Source organism: Indicator indicator, chromosome 16 (assembly GCF_027791375.1).
Source record: "Indicator indicator isolate 239-I01 chromosome 16, UM_Iind_1.1, whole genome shotgun sequence".
NCBI lineage: Eukaryota > Metazoa > Chordata > Aves > Piciformes > Indicatoridae > Indicator > Indicator indicator.
In genome coordinates this window covers 18,777,972-18,787,140 of record NC_072025.1, presented here as the reverse complement: position 1 = coordinate 18,787,140, position 9,169 = coordinate 18,777,972, and the positions used below count along the sequence as shown (strand labels likewise).

The 9,169-nt window shown below is 55.8% G+C and overlaps 1 protein-coding gene across 1 annotated transcript; it reads left to right on the top strand.

Moving 5' to 3' along the window:
- Window positions 1-1,486: 1,486 nt before the first annotated feature.
- LOC128972198 (apoptosis-enhancing nuclease-like) lies at window positions 1,487-3,794 on the top strand. Its single transcript, XM_054388063.1, has 4 exons — window positions 1,487-1,573; window positions 2,058-2,725; window positions 2,974-3,174; window positions 3,591-3,794. The coding sequence occupies exons 2-4, from the start codon at window positions 2,063-2,065 to the stop codon at window positions 3,792-3,794; spliced, it is 1,068 nt and encodes a 355-aa protein (XP_054244038.1). The 5' UTR covers window positions 1,487-1,573; window positions 2,058-2,062.
- The last annotated feature ends 5,375 nt before the right edge of the window (window positions 3,795-9,169 follow it).

Sequence of the window (9,169 nt, the reverse complement as noted above, 5' to 3'; positions counted from 1 at the left end):
ACAACCAAGGGGAGCCACATGCCCCTTGCAAAACATGAAGCCTAGGAATGAGACTGTCACCAGGCAAAGATGAGGGGAGATGGAAGGGTTTATTGTGGACAAGCCAAGACTGGTTAGACTCATGAGTACAACAGCAACACATCCAGGGAGAAGGTATCAACCCAGAAGCAGCAAACACTTGAAGCACTTGACTCCTCTGTCCCAAGGGAAAGACTCTTCTCCCACAAGCGAGAAGGGCAGCCAAAAATGTCACCTCCTTATCCAGCTGGATCTGGTAGAGAAATGCCACAGGCAACACCAGCCAGCTTCTTTCATGCTGTGGCTCAGGTTTGCTTCTGTTTGTGCTCATGTGGTTGCTTAGTGGTAGAAAAATGGGACAAAAATGGCCCAAGCAACCCCAAGTGAATTGTCTGCAGGAGCTGCTACACAAGTTCACCAAAAATAGCAGAATCAAGTAGAAATTTCTACACAGAGACCTGCCAGGGTTCTCCAGCAAGTTATTGTGGGACACTTGAAATAACTGCTCTCATTAGAGAGAATTAATTAGCTGAGCAGCGGGGATGGAAGCCATAGACACAAAACACAGAGCAAGAGATTTAAGGAAAAGGTTTACCAGCCAAAAGAAAGAAAAAGAAAAAAAAAAAAAAAAAAAAAACCACCGCAAAAGGAACAGGGAAAACAAATTGCAGGTTGACCTAAATCTTGTCTTTCTGACCAGGCAGAAGCTCACAGATGGAAAAAAAATACAGGAAACAGCATGAAAACACTTGTGTGCATCCCCTCAAGCCCAGCTGGGTGGCAGGGAGAGGGGATGCTCAGCCTGGGATGCCAGGGGACAAGGACACCCAGTGCCTGGCTCCCTGTGGAAGACTAGTGATTTTGTTGTTGTATGGCTCATCCCACCACAACAAGTCACAGTCTGCCCTAGGGCGCACGGCCTCTCCAGCAATCCACAAGGCGTGGGGACAAGCTGGTGGCTGGGGCTGTCCGTGACCCTTCTCCGCTTCTGACCACCTCAGCCGATGCTTTTGTGAGCCTCCAGAGCGAAGCAAGGAGAGGCCGGTCTGAAACCCCACCTGCACCTGTGCCCTAGCCAGAGCTGCCCCTCACAATCCGACACGGGAGAACCCGGAGGATGCACACCCACCACCGCAGTGCCTCAGCCCACCGAGAGCGGGGCTGACCCAACTAGCGGTCCCAAGGTCTCCCAACAGGAGCAGGGACGTCCACAGGGTCAGTAACAGAGCCCAGCAAACCTGCATCATATTGGTACCAGGCTGAGTTCCAGGGCATGAAGCTGGGTACCGTGGTGCGCAGCCCAAGCCCACCGCCCAGAAGGGTCCTCTGCTACCAGGGCCAGAAGTGAGACAGGCAGCGCAGCATTCAGAGAGGGCAACCGCCTTATAACCGAGCTCACTGACTGCCAGGCAGCAGCAGCCCCGCCCCCTGTATGCAAACGATCCTCGCCGCGTAGCCAATGGAGAAGCGGGGGGGGCGTGTCCACGGCTGGACTTGCCCGGGCATGTGAGCGCGGCGCTTCCGGGCCGGACACGTGGGAGCTGCGCCGGGCCCGGCCGGCACCGGTGGATCGGGGGGCTAATCGGGGAGCACGGATCGGGGGAAAGCAGGAGTCTGATGGTGGGCAGTGAGAAGGGTAGGGGCATTGGGACTCGGTAATGGGGCGGGCAGGGGGCTGGGGCCGGGAGTGAGGCGGAGAGGGCCTGGGTAGTGGTCAGACAGGGCCATAGGGGGTGGGTAATGGGGTGGGCAGGGGGGATCAATGAAGTGGCCAGGGGACTGCGGATCGATAAGGGGGTGGGCAGGCTCCCGAGACCGAAAATGGGGCAGGCGGGAGCTGGGCAATGAAGGGACAAGGGACTGGGGACTGGGTGTGGCAATGTGTCCTTGTTTTCTCTTTCCCTGCCCCATAGCTGCTGTCTGCAGAGCAGGAGCGGGGTTATGTCGCGGAGGGGGGGGTTGCTGTGGGGCATGGGGAACCCGCCTGACAGACGGACACGGGAGCTGCGTGGCACTCATGACCCCTTTGTCCACTTCAGCAAGGATGCCTCCTGGCAAAGGGCAGATGACCCCACTGCTGCCCACCTTGAAGGTCTCCACACCCACCCCCCATGGCACCCCTGGCCCAGCTGCAGTGGGCTGCACTCAGCTCCCGGAAGGTCCTAGCTCGCCGCAGGGTCGCGGCAAGAAGAGGAGCCGTAAGCACCAGCGCTTCATGGAGCGCCGGGCACTGCTGGAGCAGAGGGGGCTGCTGAGACCCCGCAGGCGCCCGGGCGGCCAGGCCCCAGCGGTGGGGCCAGAAGCACGCAGCGTGCTCACCAAGACGGGTGGCACCGTGGCACCACGCTGTGGGAAGGTTCCCAAGCCCAAAAAAGTAATTTCTCCATCCACCTCCCCAGACAGCACAGCCAGGCATCACTCTGTGCTGCTGTCCCAGGGCAATGGCAGCTCCAAGGGAGCGCAGACGTCCTCCCCACTCCTGCGCCCTAGCAAGTATGTGGCCATTGACTGCGAGATGGTTGGCACCGGTCCTCAGGGCAGGCTGAGTGAGCTGGCACGGTGCTCTGTGGTGAACTACGAGGGGGATGTCATCTATGACAAGTACGTCCGGCCCGAGCTGCCCATCGTGGACTACCGGACACGCTGGAGTGGCATCACCAGGCAGCACATGAAGAGAGCAATTCCCTTCAAGACTGCCCAAGCAGAGGTGAGGAAAAAGAAAATCCAGGCTGCCACACACGAGTTGGGATATTTGGTGTTTTGTGCTGAGCTGCCCTGAGGCAGAGGCACAAGCACAGGGAGCCTCTGAGGCTGTGCCCTGGGTTGGTTTGCTTGTTATTGCTCCATTCTGGGCACCCCAAAACTAGAACTGAAGGAACACAAAGTGGTTTGGTTTATGCTTAATTGGTGTTTCTTTTGCTGCACTGCCTGTCTAACCCTTTCTGACACTTCCAGATCCTGAAGATCTTGAAAGACAAGATTGTGGTTGGACATGCAATCCACAATGACTTCCAAGCCCTGAAGTACTTCCACCCTAAAGACAGGACCCGAGACACCAGTCAGATCCCTGTGCTGAAGCAGAGAGTTGGGCTCCCTGTCAAGGCTAGTGTCTCACTCAAGAGCTTGGCCAGGCACCTGCTCCAGAAAAACATCCAGGTAAGTACCAGGAAACCTGAGATGAGGACCAGTTCCTGGGTTTGCTATGAGCCTGTGTGGTCAGCCTGGTCCTGGTCTACCCCATCTCCATAGTTGCAAGATGGAGCTGAACCTTATCCTATGTATGATCAAGGTGGGGCAGCCCAGGGCCTCCGAGGCTGACTATTGAGCACCTCAGTAGAATCACAGAATGGTTCAGGTTGGAAGAGGGACCTTAAAAATCATCTAGCTCCAACCCCCTTGCAATAAAGCACTCCAGAAACTGCTCAGGAGATTCCTGCATCTCCTCAGCTGCATCAAGCCTTTGCCATCTCCAACACCCCCAGGCCTTGTATCCTACCAAGCAAGCAGACAATGTAACCTGTGGGATTTTTGCCACCCCTTTTATCTAACCAGGCTTTCCCCCCTTTGCTCAGGTTGGCTCCAAAGGGCACTCGTCAGTGGAGGATGCTCAGACGGCCATGGAGCTCTACAGACTGGTGGAGGTGCAGTGGGAGACAGAGCTGGCCTGCAGCCTGCCCCCCCGGGCCCCCAGCCCCATCACAGACCCTGCTGCAGACAGCAGTCACTACATGGATGACCAGTACTGGCCCACAGACCTGATGGCAAGTGGCCTGTGATGGGGGGCAGCATTTCCTCCACATGTCTTGGGCCATCCTGCTGCCTTCAGCTGTTCGAGGTGGAGACAGCTGCTGACCTTCCAGGGGGCTTGTGCCCCAAGCGCTCTGCCTAGTGCCCAACTCTGTTCAGGGCAGCAGTGCAGGGGAGTCAGACACCCCCAGTTCTGCTCAGGGAAGGAGAAATTGTGGCACTTGGACACTGGCAGTCTCCTGAAGATGCTGTCTGCAGCTTCTTGCTGTCGCACAGGAGCAAGAGCTGTGACTGTGCCGTGTTCATCTGTCACTTGGTGCTAGGGGGTGAGCAGGGTCCTGGCGTCAGCCTGGAGGAGCCCCCAGGGGTGTGGAATGACTGCAGTGATGGGCTGGGGCTGGCAGGGCACCTCCCATGCCCTCTGAGAAGGGAATGTGCCCATGGTGGGCAAGTGGCAAGTCTTTCAGTGGGAAGACTGAGATGTCTTGCTGATGCCCAAAGGCTGCAAACCATCCAGGGCTGGTTGAGCAACCAGTTTCCTCCTCATTTGCTTTGCACATTGAAGAAACTCTAGGTCTAATCAGTGTTGAGCCTGAACAAGGGTGTGGGGTGCACTTCATTTTAAAGGAACTCTTCCCATAATTGTCCCAATTCCAAATTAAAAATTGTTCCTGCTAACCCCCTGTGTACATGTTGCATCATCTCATCTGGCAACCCTCCACGAGGGAGAGGGCAAGAATGAGGTTGGCAAACAGCTGCCTGCCTACCATGCTGTGCCTCAGGGCTTAAAACCCACTGGCAACCAAAAAAGAGGCTTGGAGTGGCCTGATGGTGGCTGGAGTAAGCAGCTCCCTGGTCCCTTGTGCTCTGGATATGTCCCTGTGAAAGCAGGAGGAGCAGGGATGGGCTGAGACAAACCTGTGGTCCAGCACTACCAGCTGTGTGGAGAAAGCATCCCAGTGCAGGAGAAAGCATCCCAGTGCAGGAGAAAGCATCCTGCTGTGTCACCCTCCAGCAGCTGGGCTGTCCCAGCTCCGGGAGCTCCCTGTGTTACTGGGATTTCCCACCCTGCAACTCAGCATCCCTATGCCTGGGATCTGGGAGCAAGAGCTGTGCCTACTCTGCTGGCTGGGAATGGTGCTGGGCGGGGAATGGTGCTGAGCTGTGATGTGGGCTGCTGGCATGAGGTGATGGTCACCTTTAGTGGCTCTGCCTGCAAGGCTGCTGCTTCCTGGGGAATGGATTTATGTACCTGTGGCTGCACAGCTGTACCCCTGCTGAGTGTGGTACGGGGCTGGGCACGGGGGTCTCACGCTTCCCTGGGCAGCAGAACAGCCATGGTTAGAGAAATTCTCTATCTTTTTTGCTGCACCCCTTAAGGCTGAGGCCACCCTCTTAGCACAGGGGTCTCCCGGTCCTCCTGCCTGGGCCGAGGTGGCTAGAGGGCTGCCACAGCAGAGCATGGGCACAGAAGCCAGCGCTGAAACGGAGGCAGTGTCCCAGGCTATTCCCAGCGGCTGGAGGGGGGAAGGAGAGCTGAGCCCCAGCCTTGGGAAGCGGCCAAGGCAGCCGGGTGACGCAGGCACACCTGACGCACACATCAGTGCCATTACAGGAGGCGTCCTGCACTTCCCATCTTAACTCCTCCCTGCCCGGCACGGGAAGCCGGGGACAGCTCGGAAACACTTCACAACGTCGGGCACGTCTAAAAGGCTCTGCCCTGCTGGTGGCCCAAGCGCAACCATCCTTCAAGAGAAACAACGACCTGGGCTGCACCCTGAGCCCATGGGCCAGGCACTCTCCACCAGACCAGGCAGGAAACATGGCCCCACAAAGAGGTCTTTAAATCCTGCTCGTCCCAGTTTGTCCCCAGCACGTTCCTGATGCAGCAAGCTGTAAAACACAGCCAGCACCACCCTCTGTGTGAGCCTTAGGGTGCAGCTAAGCTGAGCCCCAGTGTGATGTTTGCAATGCCATCAGGACCTGGCAGGGTATGGGAGGGACTTGAACCCCATGAAGGTACTTGAGCCCCATGGAGGGGTCTGAACCCCAATGGCAGGATCAGAACCCTATGGGAGGACTTGAACCCCATGGAGGGATCTGAACCCCAACGGCAGGATCAGAACCCCATGGGAGGACTTGAACCCCATGGAGGGACTTGAACCCCATGGGGCACAGGGGGGATGCAGAAGGAGCACAGCTAGCACAATTTTTTTCTCTCTGTCTCTTTTATCTACCATTTCCACCTCTCCTGGGATGACAGGAGACAAGCTGTAGGAAAGGTGAAAGCTCAGCAGGTTGCAGAGCCACCTGTCAGAAGACGGTGGCATTCCGAAGCCACTGCAGCAGTGCTGTCTCCTGCTCCCAGGAAAGCAGACCCATGTACAGGCCCTGTAACTGCATTCCCTCGGGGGGTAGATAGGTTTGTGGGGAGCTTGCATGGGGCACTCCATGGATCCTGACTTGCTTGTCCACCTCTTGTTGCTCTCCCTAGCCCTCCATGTCTCACCACCCCATAGCTCTGACTTGTCCCATGAAGGCTTGATGTGAGACACAGGGGTGTTAGGCTGAGGCTGGAGAAAGCTGCAAGAGGAGGTGGAAGGCCACAGGGTTTTATCAGCCTGTGACTCAGCCTGCCTTGCCATCAGCAGCAGCGAGGGGAAGGTGTAATTAAGGGAACAAAAAGCCATTTCTGAAGTCTATCCAAACACTTCAGCGAGACCTACTTCCAAAAGTAAGCCTGGGCTGTACTCCAGGCAAGGGACAGACTTCTCTGAGCCCCTGTGCCCTGTGATCCATCCAGGGAAGCTCTTGCTTGCCTGAACATGGTGGAGCAACCCCTGTCTACCTTCATGGCTGCCAATGTCTGCTCCTGCTGGCACAGCCCTGGGCTTACACAGTGCCATGAGGCTGCCTTTGAGAGCTGCTCCTCTCCTGACAGACCTCCCCTGCTTTGGGGGAAAATCTGAGGGCAAAAGTGCAGGCAAACCAGCTGCTCTTTGGTACTCACATGCCCTGCAAGCTTCACTTATGTGCTGTGATCTCCAGCTCTTGAGGAAGATGCGTAACAAATTTGGGGAGGTCAATCCCCATTTACATCAGGTTTGAAGGACTGTATAAACTGTCTTGAGAAGGCTAAGAGAGGATCTTATCAATGTCTATAAATATCTGAGGGGTGTGTGTCAAGATGAACGTGTCAGGCTCTTTTTTTGGCTCAGTGATAGGTCAAGGAGCCATGGGTACAAGCTGCAACACAGCAGGTTCCACCTCAACAGGAAGTGAAACTTCTTTGCTGTGAGGTGCTGGTGCCTTGGAGCAAGCTTCCCAGAAAGGTCACAGGTGAAGTCTCCTTCTCTGGACCCATTCAAAACCCACTTGGATGTGTTCCTGTGTGACCTGCCCTGGGTGATCCTGCTCTGGCAGGGGGTTTAGACTTGATGATCTCTGGAGGTCCCTTCCAACCCCTAACATTCTGTGATTCTGTGAAATCCTTCACTGTATCCCCCCCAGCCCCATGGGGCAGGGCTGCTGATGAGCAAACCCCACCAACAGTAATGAGGGGTGGTGGCAACCTGACAAAGTGATGTTTGTTCTGAACAATCTGAACAGCACCATTCACCACTTCTGCACCCAGTGAGCCCTTGAGGAGCTAATCAGGATCCTCACAGGTGTCTGTGAATGCTCACCTGTATGCCAAGGAGCTGCTGTGATTGAGAGCAACCAACCTTCATTCTGGTTCATCACTCAGGCAGCTTACTGGTGCCCATGGTGGGAGGCTGAGCATCTCCAGGCTGGTGTGGCTCCCCATTTAGGTTAAATTTTGTGATAATTGAAGATTCTGCAGAAAACTCATCACTTATCTCCACAACCCTGAGTAATGATTAACCAAAACCCACAAATCCAGCAGCTTTTTTTTTTTTTTTTATCAGAGGGAAAACATTGTCAAATGAGGTTTTGGTTTTTGTTTTTTTTTTTTTTTCCAGCCAGCTGCAAGAGCAGGTAACTGATAAGCCTGTCATTGGAGTGGGGCTGAGCCAATGGGAGCTGATGGTGACAGCTTTTACTTCTGTCTAGCAACAGCTTCTCCTTGAGTGGCAGACAGCAATTCAATGCTTCCCCTTGCTTTCAGTGAGCTCCCCCTTCCTGCCCTCCTCCTAAACGGGGGCTTCATGGGGGACACTCAGAAACTGAGTTTTGTGTGGCTTGTTGGGGGGGGTCTCTGTGTGTTTTGGTCTCTGCTCCTATCCTGCAAGCCAAGAGCTTTGCAAAAGTGGATGCATCCTCCATGCCTGCTCACATCCTGGGCTCCACTCACACCCTGCCTGGTTTCTGCTCTGCTTCTGCTGAGCAGGTGTCAGACACCCATAGGGTGCTTGAAATTGTGCCACAGCAGAGCAGTAGCTGTACCAGGAAACACTGCAACAGGGATGTGTCCAACCCTTCTACCCTGCACTGCCAGCTCCAACAGCTCTTCTGGCTGCTGGAGGCTGTTTGCATGGGGGCCACATCTAGGAGCATCATTCTCAGGTCAAACACCTGACTTGCCTTGATGCTGGCTCTGGTTATCACAGTACATGTGGTTGAAGGGCTGGTTGAAGGGCCATGCGAGCTCCAAATGTCTTGGAGTGGAGCAATGCTGATACCTAATAACAGCCTGGAGCAAGCCCCTAGCCTGGGGCACTCTATCCCCTCACTCTGGGGACACAAGAGGGACGATTTGCTCCGTTTGCAGGCAAAGAGCAGAGGCTGGGCTCCAAAAGCGGTGAGAGAGGAGGGAGGAACCAGCCCCCCTTCAACCCCTGCCTCATCAGTTAACCCCACCCACCTCCCCAGTAAATCAGGAGGCATAAAATTACAGCAGGCAGCTATAAATGAAGATCTCAGGAGCCTTAATAAGCCTTTTGGCCAGAAGCAGCGGCTAGGTGTGATGTGGGCATGAATAGGTGCATCTGGCAGCCGCTTAGCACGCCGGCTGCGGGCGGGGGTGCGTGTGCCTGTGTGTACGGGTGGGAGCCACCAGCAGCTGCCCGGATTGGCTGCAAAACCCCTTCCCGACCAATGCCGGGGACCAGGGTGGCCTAGCAACAGCCTTTCCCTAATGAAAAACAAGCCACTTAACCGTCTTGACTGTCTGCAGATGAGAGGGAGAGGCTCAATTCTCGGCGCGCTCCATCCTCCCCAGGGAGCTGGCCCCAAAGGGGGATGCAAAGACAGCGCTGGACAGGCTGGGGTGGCCCAAGCCAAGCACCTCTCTGGGTGACAGAGCACTGGGACAGGCTGCCCGGAGAGGTTGTGGAGCCTCCTTCTCTGGGGACTTTCAAAACCCACCTGGATGGGTTCCTATGTCCTAGGTGATCCTGCTCTGGCGGGGGTGTTGGACTCGATGATCTCTGGAGGTCCCCTT

Excerpts from the sequence above, each read along its gene's own strand:
- LOC128972198 (XM_054388063.1), top strand. The coding sequence starts at position 2,063 with ATGCCTCCTGGCAAAGGGCAGATGACCCCACTGCTGCCCACCTTGAAG. Across the intron at positions 2,726-2,973 it reads TCAAGACTGCCCAAGCAGAG|ATCCTGAAGATCTTGAAAGA; the intron begins GTGAGGAAAAAG and ends TGACACTTCCAG. Across the intron at positions 3,175-3,590 it reads TGCTCCAGAAAAACATCCAG|GTTGGCTCCAAAGGGCACTC; the intron begins GTAAGTACCAGG and ends CCCTTTGCTCAG.